The sequence below is a fragment of the Olea europaea genome, chromosome 9, assembly GCF_002742605.1.
Source record: "Olea europaea var. sylvestris chromosome 9, O_europaea_v1, whole genome shotgun sequence".
In the NCBI taxonomy this organism is placed as follows: domain Eukaryota; kingdom Viridiplantae; phylum Streptophyta; class Magnoliopsida; order Lamiales; family Oleaceae; genus Olea; species Olea europaea.
Window position 1 is genome coordinate 127,528 of NC_036245.1, and position 14,971 is coordinate 142,498.

At 32.8% G+C, this 14,971-nt stretch overlaps 1 protein-coding gene across 1 annotated transcript; it reads left to right on the forward strand.

Moving 5' to 3' along the window:
* The first annotated feature begins 10,917 nt into the window (after positions 1-10,917).
* Positions 10,918-13,806, forward strand: LOC111399315 (macrophage migration inhibitory factor homolog). Its single transcript, XM_023026563.1, has 2 exons — positions 10,918-11,215; positions 13,413-13,806. The coding sequence occupies exons 1-2, from the start codon at positions 11,105-11,107 to the stop codon at positions 13,638-13,640; spliced, it is 339 nt and encodes a 112-aa protein (XP_022882331.1). The 5' UTR covers positions 10,918-11,104; the 3' UTR covers positions 13,641-13,806.
* Positions 13,807-14,971: the final 1,165 nt, after the last annotated feature.

Consider the following 14,971-nt stretch of genomic DNA (forward strand, 5'->3'; position numbering starts at 1 on the left):
TTGTGGCGGTTGGCTGTCCAAATTGTTTGTGTCCTTCGGACACAACTTTTCGGCAGTTGTGTCTGTTGGGACACAACCTTTCAACATCTATATATAAGCCCCATACCCCGATTTTAATTCATTTTAAAATCAGAATTGATTTTTTACTCTCCCGAAAATTATCCCATTGTCCCTGTATCATTTCATTTTTTATAATTCAGTCCTCGAAATTATTTTTCGTGCATTTTAGTCATCCAGTGTGTGTGAGGAGATCTAAACTTTACGGGTTCGTCGGGTTTTGTAATTTGGAGTACCACTATTACAAGACGAGGTCGTTGTATCTTGGGAAACGAGTGCTATAATACTGTCAGTACCAGTGCGGAGCATTATCGTTTTAAGGAGAAAGAGTCGAACTCTTGCCTCGATCATTCAAAACCATCCATACGTCGTTACTCTGCCCAAATATACATTACGATGACACTATTATTTACCAATAATTTTCAACAATCTTAAAACAATAATGACAAGTAGTAGTACGTCTGTCGTACCCCCTAACAATGCTCACAGGGAGAAACCAGAAAAATTCACGGGAGTGAATTTTAAGAGATGGCAACATAAAATGTTGTTCTATCTCACGACTCTGAATCTGGTCAAAATCTTGAGAGATGATGCTCCAACTGTTGAGGAGAAGGAAACATATTCTCAAAAATGAGCAGCATTCGATGCTTGGAGTTATAGTGACTTCTTGTGCAGAAATTACATCCTCAATTGCCTTGACAACACACTTTACAACGTATGCTGTTCCGTCAAAATGGCTAAATTACTATGGAAGTCATTGAAAAAGAAGTACAAAACAGAATATGCCGGATTGAAGAAATTCGTTGTAGGCAAATTCCTAGACTTCAAAATGGTAGATTCTAAAACAGAAATGACTCAAGTCCAAGAGATACAACTTATCTTGCACGATATACATGCAGAAGGCATGAAGCTCTGTGAATCATTTCAGGTAGCTGCAATTATCGAAAAATTACCACCAATGTGGAAAGATTTCAAGAACTACCTAAAACAATGGGATTTGAAGATTTGATTGTTAGATTAAGAATTGAGGAAGACAATCGAAATGCTGAAAAGAAGTCTAGAAAGCAGTAAATGGAGGCTAAAGTCAATTTGGTGGAGTCAAGTACTAGCAAGAAAAGGAAGCACCCGAATAATGGCAAGCAAAAGAGCAAGGCCAAGAAATTCAAAGGAGATTGCTATAACTGCGGTAAGCCTGGTCATGTTGCAAAGGACTGCCGGCAGAAAAAGCAAAACAAAAAGGACCAATTGCACTTGACTGAAGAAGACAGACTGTTGATAAGTGTGTTTTTACACACTTATTTGGATCATAAACATGACTTAAACATGGAAAAAATGGTTGAATTGTGACTTAATCCAGTTAAATTTATGCATTGTAGGTAATTCAATGGAAATTGTGGAATTCAGGAGAAAAGAGCCGAAGAAGGACCAAAACGCAATAATTTGATAGTTCGAGGACCAAAGGTGCAAATATTGAAAAGTTGAGCTAAATGCAAAACGAGAGGGAAGACATGCCAAGTATGAGTTCAATGACAAAGCAAAACGAATGGAAGAAGAAAATATTGAAGAGGGACTGAAATGAAGACAATTGAAAGTTGGAGGACTAAAGCGCAAATACTCAAAAGATATGCCGAATGAGGGGCATAAGAATTGATGGTATCAATCATCAATTGGAAGATAAAATTTGTTGAAAAGATGAAGAAATCGAAGAAAGAAGTCAAGAGAAGCAACAAAGAAGTTCAGGGACCAAATTGAACAAACCACATAGATGGTTACCTCTATGTGACCGCATAGTGTAACCTTCTATGCGGTCGCATAGAGGGCTCCAGGGATTCAATGAACCCAAATTTTTTGATCTATGCGACCGCATAGATTCCTTCTATGCGGTCGCATAGAGTTATTTTCAACTCTCGGGCGCAGTTTTTCGTTTTGGTTGAAACTCTTTTCCTACCTAATTTGGACGCGATATAAATACCAAAATTCATCATATGAAGGAGGAGAACGACCAGGGAGAAGGAAGAAACCAAAATTGGAGGCAAGAAACTTGATTTTGGATTCAATTTCACACGGGCTATAGACAGGATTGAAGATTATACACACGGATTGAAGAAATTCCATACGGGTGTATTCTTATTTTCTTTTAATTTCGTTTTTCAATTTCTTGATTTTGCAATGATGATTATAGGCTAGGGTTTTTGTTCATTAGGAATTTGATGAACCTTTTGATGATTTAAATTTCCGTTATTTCATAAATTCAACATTAGTTTCGATTGGACAAATGTTTGATTTATATGAGTTGAATGTTTCCATAATTATTTGGCCAATTATTATGTGATTGTAGATGATTTATTCTTTGCATTCGAAAGAAGGGGAATAAATTCGATAGAATATAAATCGACATAGGGTCCGATAGGGGATGGAAACTTACCTCTATGCTTTATGCAATTCATGAAAATGTTCATAAAATGTCATGCATTCTTATACATTGCATCATCCATAGAAATATAGGCTGGTGATGTGTAAGAGTAGATTCAATATATATCGAGAGAGTGTATTGGATAATTTAGGAACATTGAATTGGCATTTTGTTCATCTATTCGTTGAATTTGTGAAATAGGGTTTTTAATAATCAATTGGGGATTCAAGTTCTTAATGATTTCATTTCAATTCATTTCAATACAATAATTCTAAAATTGCATATTTACATTTCAGTTGCGTATTTATTTCATTAGATTAGTGAAATTTTGAATTTAGGGTTTCCAATTTTGAAATTAGGGTTTTCTTTGCAATTAGGGTTTCGAATTGGGGATTTCTCCCGAAATTAGGGTTTTCATATTTAAACCAAATTTTCATTCAATTAGATTCGGTTAAGGTCACATTAGTTTAATTAGAGCTAATTTAATCCTCGTGGGAACGATACTTGGACTCATAGTCCACTTTACTACTTGTTAACGAACCGTACACTTGCGGTGGGTTTTAAAATCGAGAAGAAATAATTTTGCGAACAACTGTCTAACGGAGTGTTTGAACTAATGCTCTCGGCTGTTGTATTTGAAGCAAACATGGTGGATAATCCGAGAGAATGGTTCGTTGATATTAGCGCTACTCATCACGTTTGTGCTGATAAGGAGATGTTTTCATCTTACACTCCTATCAATGGACGACAACTTTTCATGGGCAACTCAACAACATCAAAAGTTATTGGTCTAGGTAAAGTAGTGCTAAAGATGACATCAAGGAAAGAAGTAACACTCATCAATGTGCTGCATGTTCCCGATATTCGTAAAAACTTGGTATTTGGAGCTCTGTTAAGCAAGAATGGGTTTAGTCTGGTATTTGAATCTGACAAGTTTGTACTCATCAAAAATGGCATGTTTGTAAGCAAAGGGTACCTAACCAATGGGCTATTCAAATTGAATGTAATGCATGTACTCCTTGATTTTGATAATAATAAAAATAAATCTTCTGTTTACCTGATTGAGTCTTCTAACTTATGGCATGATAGGTTAGGACATGTAAATATTAATACTTTATGAAGATTAGTAAGTTTAGATTTATTACCTTCCATGTCCTTTGATCAAAATCATCGATGCGAAACATGTGTAGAGGCTAAATTAGCGAAAACACCGTTTCATTCAGTTAAAAGGAACTCGAATCCTCTAGAACTAATTCACAGTGATATTTGTGATTTAAAGTTTGTGCAAACTAGAGAAGGTAAAAAGTATTTTATTACTTTTATAGATGATTGCACAAGGTATTACTATGTCTTTTGGCTAAGGAGTAAAGACGAGGCTTTAGAAGCATTTAAACAGTACAAGAATGAGGTTGAGAATTAACTAAGTAAACGAATAAAAATTGTTCATAGTGGTAGATGTGGGGAATATGGAGCACTGTTTGATGAATTTTGTTCAAATTCTGGGATTATTCATCAAACTACAGCTCCTTATTCACCTCAATCAAAAGGTAGTGCGGAACGCAAAAATCGTACTCTAAAAGAGATGATGAACGCTATGTTGGTTAGTTCTGGTTTACCACAAAATTTGTGGGGGGAAGCAATTCTCTTAACTAACCACATTCTAAATAAAGTACCATACAAAGGTAGGAACGAAACTCCTTATGAGGTATGGAAATGTCATAAACCTTCGTATAAATACTTAAAAGTGTAGAGGTGTTTGGCTAAGGTATAAATACCAAAGCCTAAACAAGTTAAAATAGGGCCTAAAACCATCGATTGCATATTCATTGGATATGCTAATAACAGTAGTGCTTATCGGTTCCTCGTACATAAGTCTGACATTCTGGATATATATGAAAATATTATCATTGAATCTAGGAATGCTGTATTTTTTGAGGACAAGCTTCCTTGTAAAAGTATATTAGAGATAAGCCCGCAAAAACGAACTTATGATTCTGCAATTAGTAATCCTCAAAGTGATGAAGAACCAAAATGCAGCAAAAGAACCAAAACATCTACATCTTTTGGTCCAGATTTTTGAACTTATATGTTAGAAAATGAACTTGGGACATTCAATGAAGCAATGTCTAGTCCAGAAACTCCATTCTGGAAAGAGGCTATCAATATTGAAATTGATTCTATTATGCAAAATCATACCTGAGAATTGGTAGATCTCCCATCTGGTAATAAACCATTAGGTTGTAAATGAATTTTCAAAAGAAAATTAAAGACTGATGGATCGGTTGATAAATACAAGGCCATATTAGTAGCTAAAGGATTCAAACAAAGGGAAGGCCTTGATTTTTTCGATACATACTCACCTGTGACAAGGATAACATCAATTAGAGTATTAATTGCAATCGCAGCATTGCATAATTTGGAAATCTATCAGATGAACGTCAAAACAGCTTTCTTAAATGGTGAGCTAGGAGAAGAAATTTACATGGAACAACTCGAAGGGTTCATCGCTCCTGAACAGGAGAAAAAGTGTATAGACTCGTCAAGTCATTATATGGACTAAAACAAGCGCCAAAACAATGGCATGCAAAATTTGACAAAACTATGTTGTCAAATGGTTTTAAAATTAACGAATGTGATAAATGTGTTTTTATTAAAATCACACCTAATGCATACGTAATTCTATGTCTATACGTTGATGACATGCTAATTGTGGGGAAAATGTTGACAAAACATTTTGACATGAAAGATATGAGTATTGCAGATGTAATATTAGGAGTTAAAATTCTAAAAACATCTGAGAGACTTGTAATGTCTCAATCTTACTATATTGAGACTGTACTTAAAAAGTTTAATATGTATGATGAAATTCTAGTTAAACCACCAGTAGACTTAAGTCTACATTTGGCCAAACATAAAGGCAAACCAATAGCTCAATTAGAATATTTCTCGGATAATAGGCAGTCTAATGTACATTACAAACTGCACTCGTCCGGATATTGCATATGCAGTAAAACAAACTTAGTAGATTACAAGTAACCCAAATAATGACCATTGGAAAGCATTGGTAAGGTTTCTTAGATATCTACGATACACCTCAAACGTTGGATTACATTATACGAGATATCCAACTTTATTAGAAGGATACAGTGATGCTAATTGGATATCAGATACAAAAAACTCAAAATCCACTAGTGGGTATGTTTTTACCATTGGTGGTGCGGCTGTATCTTGAAAATCCTCTAAATAAACATGTATAGCTCGATCCACAATGAAATCTGAATTCATAACTTTAGATAAAGCTGGAGAGGAAGTATAATGGCTTCGAAATTTTTTAGAGGATATTGCATGTTGGCCTAAGCCTGTGCCTGCAATTAGTATACATTGTGATAGTCAGTCGACTATCGGTAGAACACAAAGTAGTATGTATAATGGTAAGTCTCGACATATTCGTCGAAGACATAGTACAGTTAAGCAGTTGATCTCAAATGGTGTTATTTCCATAGATTATGTAAAGTCTAGAGAAAATCTTGCGGATCCGCTTACCAAAGGCTTACCAAGAGATCAAGTATACTGCCTATCAAGGGGAATGTACTTAAAGCCTACTACATAAGAATCTTTGTAATGGTAACCCAACTTGCTGACTGGAGATCCCAAAATCTTGGTTCAATGGGACAACTAAGTTATGAAGATTCAAATAAACACTTCGGAATTAACTCCTACCCATTCCTATTATAAGGAAGTGCTATCTGCAGAAAGTTTTAGGTTAAGTTATACTTTTAATGATTCTTATATCTTGGACTACCCAAGTGGAGTATGACAGGTACTCTTAATAGGAGATCACCTATGCAAGTGTGAAGTGTGGCCGCTTCTATAAGAATGTTTCAAAGGCTTGAATTCTCTAAAACACTTATGAAATCCAAGAGTTGTTTAGGGCCAAAATGAACACAACGGTGAAAGCTCGAAATGTTAGGAAGATTATTGTGTTGATACTATTGTCTTGGTTTACAAAAACGGCTGACAGTTCAAGACACCGCGTTCACTGATTAGCCAAGTAAATTCGATAGTATTCTACTACGGAAGGTTCAAACCCATAAGGTACCTATCCAGATGCGATAACATTCCGCCTGATCTCTCTATAGAGTCTGCATAGTCTATTGCATTAATTTTCATTCATGTGGGGGACTGTTAGAAAAATTGGGTTTTAATTAGTTGTTTTGATCAACTTTTGACCAATTAATTTAGTGGGTCCCGTTAATCGCATATAAGATTTCTTTGGCCGAATGTGTTCTACTCCATGAGTAGATTAATATGGTATATTTATTTTCTCAAAACCAATTTTGGGTGAATGAAAAATTAAGGCCAAAAGATGCCCACTTGATGTTGAAATAAAATAGGTGGAAAATTGAAAAATACCAATCCTACATAAGAAAATTAGAAGAATATAAATCACCTTATATAGCTCAAGTTTGAGACCTGGGTTTGGGCCCCAAGGGGTACCAATAATCTTTGAGGGGGACAGAACCTACATGCTAGTAGGTTAAGCCAAAGCCCACGCGCACGCCGCCGCCGCCGTCCGACAGGCCGGCCGGCTCGGCTCGGTCACGAGTTATGGGTCATGGGCTTGGGCCAAGCTGATATATTTTTTTTGGTAAAATAACATTTGAATTATATTATTTAATAATAATAATAATATATTTTATATTATTATTTTCTTCCTGAATTTTCTGTGTGTGACACGTGGTGCTTCTAGAATTTGACGGTTGAATGTCTAATCGGTTGTGGCGGTTGACTGTCCAAACTGTTTGTGTCTTTTGGACACAACTTTTTGGCAGTTGTGTCTGTTGGGACACAATCTTTCAACATCTATATATAGGTCCCCATATCCCGATTTTAATTCATTCCAAAATCAGAATTGATTTTCTACTATTCCGAAAATTATCTCATTGTCCCTGCATCATTTCTGTTTTTATAATTCAGTCCTCGAAATTATTTTCAATGCATTTTAGTCATCCAATGTGTGTGGAGAGATCTAAACTTTATGGGTTCATCGGGTCTTGTAATTTGGAGTACTACTATTACAAGACGAGGTCGTTGTATCTTGGAAAACGAGTGCTACAATACCGTAAGTATCAGTGCGGGGCATTATCGTTTTAAGGAGAAAGAGTCGAACTCTTACCTCGACCATTCAAAATCATCCATACATCGTTACTCTGCCCAAATATACATTACGGTGACACTATTATTTGCCAATAATTTTCAACATTATTATTGTAAAACATACAAGCTTATAAATAAGATAAAATTCATGAATTTCGAATCTTTCTACAAGTTAAAATATAGAGAAAATTACAAAATACCTTCCAAAATGATTAACTATTATGGAGAAACTCCCCCCTTTTTAAAAAAGTTATACAAACCTCCCTTGATGACATATTTCCTTCATGTCTGCGAAAAAGCAAATGTACCCAATTTACTCTTTGTTCTATAGTTTTTTGAAGTTCTTATTACATTATACTTAAAGATATTTTTTTATAATTTTGGTTAGATAAGTACATAAAGATAAAAATATTATCTTTCTTTAAAACTAAAGAAAGTTTTTTTTTCCTAAATTAAAATTATAAAATTGGTAATTATATTCACACTTCAGTGCATCATATTTTAATTGCACTTAAGATCTTAAAATCTTTGCTTAATATAACATTTATGTTCCTAACTTTTTTTTATGCATTCTTATCTTCAAAATCTTTTAATGGTTTCCTTGAAACAAGTTATTTCAAAGGCATAAAATAACAAAAGAATTTGAATCGTGATCGTTATCAATCAACTTGGGTATATAAAAATATTCTTTAATTTTTTAATCCAAATCTACCAAGAAAATTGATACCTTTCAACATCGTTATTGACAATAGCTACGTAGGTTAAAAAAAATAATGATAATAAATGTAAAGTTAACAAGTTCTTTTGTGAGAACACAATTAGTAGGGGACCCCCACCCCCACTCGTTTCATTTTTTTTGTTTTCTTCATGTGAATGTCTTAAAATTTTGTAAGCACTCCACCATTAATTTGATCCTATATTTGTGAACATTTGACTCTTGAATTCAAGGTTCTCAACTCCTTGAAATGAATGAGTTGCAATTGTACAGTACATTTAAAAAGATGAAATATGCTATATGTACAAGTTTTTTTGTCAGAATGGTGCCAGAATCATACTTAGCAGGATTTTATTGACAATTGTGTCAAAAATATTTTTCAACCATCCAATTAAAAATTGTTAAGTATGAATCTGATACTAATCTGACAAAATGAATTTGTACAAACAGCATAAACCTAAAAAGATCCCCCATATACAACGATAAATTTACGATAAAATATAACATGTAGGTCCTATTTTGACATCATTTTTTGAACTCATTTTTAATCATACATTTCATATGACTCAAAATTTTTATTAACTTTTTAATCACACATTTTATAAACTTTTATCAAAATCTACGATAAATTTGATTTTTATCAAAATCAAATAGAGGTTTAAAAAGTTCAAAATTGTTATTGAAACAAGAGTAACACGATACAACTGAATATGGTAAAAATATGTACATTCAAAATATGTTTCTTTACAAGTAACGTGATACTGTCAAACTATGACAAATTAAATCGTATTCTAAATAAATATGAAGTTGGTTTGCAGTTTTCAAGCTATTTTCAAATTTTTAGAATACTCGAAACTTGTTTAATCTAGTATTTTTTATAATATATTTTCAAAAATATGATTAAACTTCCAACATAAAACTCAAAACATCTTTTACGTTCTTAGAGTTTTCAGTGAAAACATTAAAAATACCCAAAATGTGAGAAATAAGCCTTAAAAAGTTATTTAAATAATAATTCTAAAAAACTAAAAGTTAAAATTTAAAAAAAAATCTGAGAAGATATCTATTGAAATTTAAAAAGTAAAAATCCAAAAAAATAAAAACTCTTATATGTTATTTAAATAAAAAATTAAAAATATTTTTTTAATTGAAAACAGATAAAAAAAAAAAAAAATCTTAGTCAACATCATTAAATTTAATTTTTAATTTCCAATATTGTGTGTGTACTAATTTTTTAAATTAGTATAAAATTGTTCTATTTTACTGAATAATTAACTTAATAAATAAATTTTCAAAATTTCAAACGAAACATTTTTTTTTTCTAATTATGTGCTTTAAGAAATTAATTTTCAAAGTGACAAATCAAATGCAATTTTAGCAATCCTAAAATAAACCCTCAAAATCGAAATCAAAAAATGAAATCAAAACTAAAAACTGAAATACAAAACCAAATGGACCCTTTAGGGTGCGTTTGGTTTTTCGTTTTCAAACCGTTTTCAGTTTTGTAAAATACTTAAACATGTTTGGTTTGCTATTTCTCAAAATGCATTTTTGAAAATAAGGATAAACTTATAACATAAAACTAAAAATGCATTTTTTGACGTTTTAATGATTTCAGTAAAAATTTTGAAAATACTCAAAACATGAAAAACAAGTTTTAAGCTCTTGTTTGATCTTGCATTAAATTAAAATTCACTTTTTCTCTCTTCTTATTAACCAAATATTTTTCAATAAAATAATATTACACATAAACCTAAAAAGTTTTCATTCCTTTTTAACCACACATTTTTTAAAAAATTATTATTCCTTTCATTATAATTTAAAATAATGAAGCCCAAACTGGGGCTAAATAAAATATTTATGTGAAAAAATTTAACAATTTTAAAAAATGAAATATAAAATTCTAACAAATAAAAGTAAAAAAAAAAATTAAGTTAAAAAAGGGTAAATTCTAAAAAAATAAAATAAAAAATTTATAAAATAAAATAAAAAACTAAAATTTCTTAAAAAAAAGTTAAATTAAAAAAATTCTAGAAAAATAAAATTTATACAAAAAAAATAAAAATAGTTTAAATTCTTAATGATTATTTACATAAAAAAAATTATATTCCCAGTCCATGTCATTAGTTTTTATTTTTATTTCATATATTTTGAACTCAATTTTTTATTTATTTTTGTCTTACTTTTGTAGCGAGAAAAGAATATTGTAAGATTTACCAACTTTAAAATTTATATAGTACTTGATAAAATATTATGATAAAATTATTTTTTTTTACTGAATAATGAAATTTCAGGGAATAAAATGTTATAAACAACTTCAACATGTTTTTTTATTAATTTTCTTCTACCTTCTCTCATGTAACATATGCCACCGGTGTGACTTCAGAAAAGTTTTTTAAATCTATTCGAATCCTCCTAATATGTATGGTAATTCGATTCTTGATCTTGGTCAAGAGTTAGAATCCTACTTGCCCATGACCGACCAAAAAGTGCGTAATATAAACACATCTCCTGTTGCGTTGTAGTTGTGATGTTTAGGAAATGAAGCTAAAAATATTAAAAAATTCATAAAAGATACCAGGTAAAAAAAGGGAAAGACAGCCGTCATTCTTGATTGTAACACAAAATTTGTCCATAAATAAGCAAATTTGTCTATAAATAAGCAATTATAAGAAGGTGAGTGGGCAGAAAAGAATTGCTCACAAAATTTTTTCCGGCACTAGGCCCTACAGACAGGAGGAATCAAGAAAAAAGAGGGAAAAATGCCCTGTCTTGATATCTCAACCAACGTTAACCTCGAAGGAATCAACACAGATTCAATCTTCTCTGAACTCACAAAGGCTGTTTCTCAAATCATCGGAAAACCCGAAAAAGTAAGTTCTCTCTCAATTCAATCTCTTTGTTCAGTGTCTACTGTTGGATTAGTGTTGTATAAATATGGGTTAGGCCATGTAATGGTGCTTGTAATGAAAGTTTATCTGGATTATACTTGTAATATGAGTTTATATACTGTGGTTAGAGTATATTGCACAAACCCGAAGAGCTGTTTTTGCTAAAACTCAAGTAGTTTGTTCAAAGCACGAAGCTTCTAAGATATTAAGCATTGGTGGTTTAGTTTTGGGAGTTGGAAATGAATTTTTCTTGATTAAGCTCATATTCTGAATTTAAATTACTGTGGTTTAAGTATTCTTCTAGAACCTCGAGAGCTGGTTTTGCCAAAACTCAGAGCTTTTAAGCTGGGGAATCACTGTCCAATAATAACAAAGGGATTGACTCATTATTCATCCTAATTCAACTAACATTTTAAATCACCCAATCATCAAAGGTTCGTTCTTTCTCCATTACCAGTCCTTCCTTGAAAACAAGGTAAAGGAGTATGATTTTCCTCTCCGTTCGATCCATTAGCACAAGTTAGAGGTTCGAGTTTTCCGAACCCCTTGATAAAAATCATGCACGTTTCAACATAAATTAGGCAATATATCCCACCTGCACGCTTCTCGACGGGATGGTTCAAAGTATTTAATCCTCTATACAACTCTATGCATATTTGCAAGTCTCCAGTGTCCACAAGTTTCTTTTCTCAGATAATGATGGAAACATTTTTTTAGATATATTAAATTCAAAAGTTTTACGGGCATTTGGAATTTTATATTGATATATTTTATTTCTATATACCTAACTAACTTAAATGAGTGCTCCATTAAATAAGAAGGGGCCATTGCATTGACACCCTATATTAGCCAAATGGGAGGACAATAGGATAACAACGAACTGGTGCAAAATTTAGTTGAATAGTTCTAATGCAAGGAAATTTATCAAATGAATTGCCTACTTTGTCAGCAAGTCTATTGGCATGGAACCAAAAACAGGATTGAGTAGTCCAATCAGTTTGGACCATTGTATGATTACACGGTTTTAGCTTTAAGTGAAACGGTGTTAAGAAAAAACAAAAGCCGTGAGTTCAATTCGTGCAACTTCCTGTTTATTTGAAGGGTTTTGCTGGTATACACTCCCCTCGCAAAGGGAGGCCACGCTATTTTTATTAGACGTGGGCCCCTCTCTTATAAGGGGAGTGTATACCGGAGTGTACAAATAACATTGTTCTTATGTAAAATTCTTGTATCAACTTAATTTCTTGTTACTCTAATGACTTAGCCTTTGTGTGGTTTAGATAAAAATCACATTTTTAGTGGATTTTGATAAAATTTGATGGAATGTATGGTTGAAAGTTGTGGGTATGTGAAATATGTAATTAAAATTAATTGTTGACTTCGACCTTAAATTTTAATAGTTTTTTTAGTTGAACCAAACAAGAACTTAATCTTTTAGATGAATGGTTGTTAAATAAGTTAAGACTCAAGATTACATTTATAGTTTCATGTAGGGATATCTCTTTGAGGGACTATCTTGAAATTTGGTAAGTTTCTTCTATTTTTGAGGGGAGTTTGGTAGGAGAACCACGTCATACAAGCAATGCTCTTTTTCGAAGTCGACAGTTTTATTAAAAATAAATAAAAGATAATGCTTCAAATTGTTAAAGCACGTTTTAATCTAAATTTTCAATAAACACTAAAGAAATGCGGGCTGCAATCAGTCAAGAATAGCCTACCACACCGTTTAAAGGAATTTGACACTTCCCACTAATCCAGCTCTTAGTTAGTCTTGCTCCTTCAACTGCTTGTCTCTAAAACCGAGGGCTATAGAACACCCGTGCAGGATTGTTTGTGACTTACACACTCTGATACTTGAATTAGGAATCGAAGTTGAATCAACGTTGTGGAGTAAAAGTGCACAAGGAAAGTCTATTTTCAATTCTGTACTGTATTTTATGCAACTAAGATCAGAGTGCCTAAGCCGGGTCGAGCTGATAGTGATTCTAACTCGAGTGCTTGAAGCAAGCAGACGATGACATTTCCTTGAGCACAAACAAATCCCCAACAAGCCATCTACGCTTTCCTTTTATAGTTTATTCTCTTATATGTGCTATCCAAGGGTGTTCTGGAAAATTAGGGCATTTTTTTATAAGATTCGACCTTTCTTTTCAACTAATGTGTGTTTTTGTTTTCACAGTTTGTGATGATTCTGTTGAAAGGATCTGTAACCTTAACATTTGGAGGGAATAAGGAACCAGCAGCATTGGCAGAAATTGTGTCCATGGGTGGCATCAACACTGAAGTGAAAAGAAGGTTGATTGCTACACTTGGCTCAATTTTAGAAAACAAATTGTATATTCCAAGAACAAGATTTGTCCTCAAGGTGTTTGATACGACGATGGGAAGACAAAACTCCAAACTTTGAGTTTTGAATTTATGAATAAACATTAATGCTTTGAAATAAATTTTCAATGTTTTAATATATATATATATATATATAACAGCCGCTACCCTTCGAGTGTGTACTGTTTTAATATATATTTTGTAAGCCTATGGTGTGGACATGTTGAATACTAAAATTTGATAGATAACCTGCATTTTATTTTAGTGCATAAAGTGGTCAAATGAGGGTTAAACAAATTTGTTCAGTTGGAGAAAATTGTGCACAATATAACTTAACCTCCACTCGAGTAGTGGTTTTAGACATGAATAAAGTTGTACATTTGAAAAATTGGACATTGTAGCTCAACACTAGTTAGGTAGAAGTGCTATTGATCGATGTTGAGTAATGTGTGCTAATTTTGAGAGTACAAGATAACAAGACATATTAGTATCTACACCGCAGTCAAGCAATCATCCTTTTTCATTTTATATACTTTTAAGCTAAATACAAAGTTCGGCAATTTAATAAATATAAACAAGGGTCCTACTTTTGCTTGGGAAAGCAGGTTTGGTTGAACCAGCTGTACCTTCCAGTACGACTACCTTGTTATGACTTTACTCCAGTCACTAACTCTGTCTTTGGCATCTTCCTCCTTGCGGTGTGGACAATAGTTAGAGTACCGGGTGCTGTAACGAAACTGATTGCAAAAGAGGGGAAATTGGCCACATTAAAATTATGTTCTGGGAAGGTCCATTTGATATCTAAAAGATGCTCAGTAAGCCCGAATATTTGGTCTTAAGAACGCTGGTTTTAAGAATGAGTACTTGCCTTTCTCCGACCCTTATTGTCAAACTTGAGAACAGACAACTAATGCTGGGCTAATGTTTGCACAATGTCGAGGGTCAAGGAAGTTGGTGATCTGATGACAGGGATGAAGGGTACAATCATGGTGATCTGACGACAGGGATGAAGGGTACAATCATTATAAGGACTAAAAATGAGTTTGGAATATTTTTAACTTGTTCGATTGTATGATATTTTTCCAAGTTGAACCAAACAAGACCATCCAATTGAGATGGAGTATTGTTTATGACTTTCGGCTCAATCATGGTCAAATTTGCTCGAATTTGATCGTATTGGATCAAAAGTTTAGACGAACATGTAAAACTTGAACAAACTTATTGGGTTGGATTGGCCCATGAACTAATTTGGGGTTTTCTCAGAATTGAGATTTTTTCAAAGTTGAACCAAAGAAGACCATTCATTGAAATGAAATATTGTGTATAACTATAACTCGTTCAAAGTCAAAATTGAATCATAAGAAAGTATAAAGCTTGGTCATACTTATGTAATGTGATTTGTCTTGGTCGGAA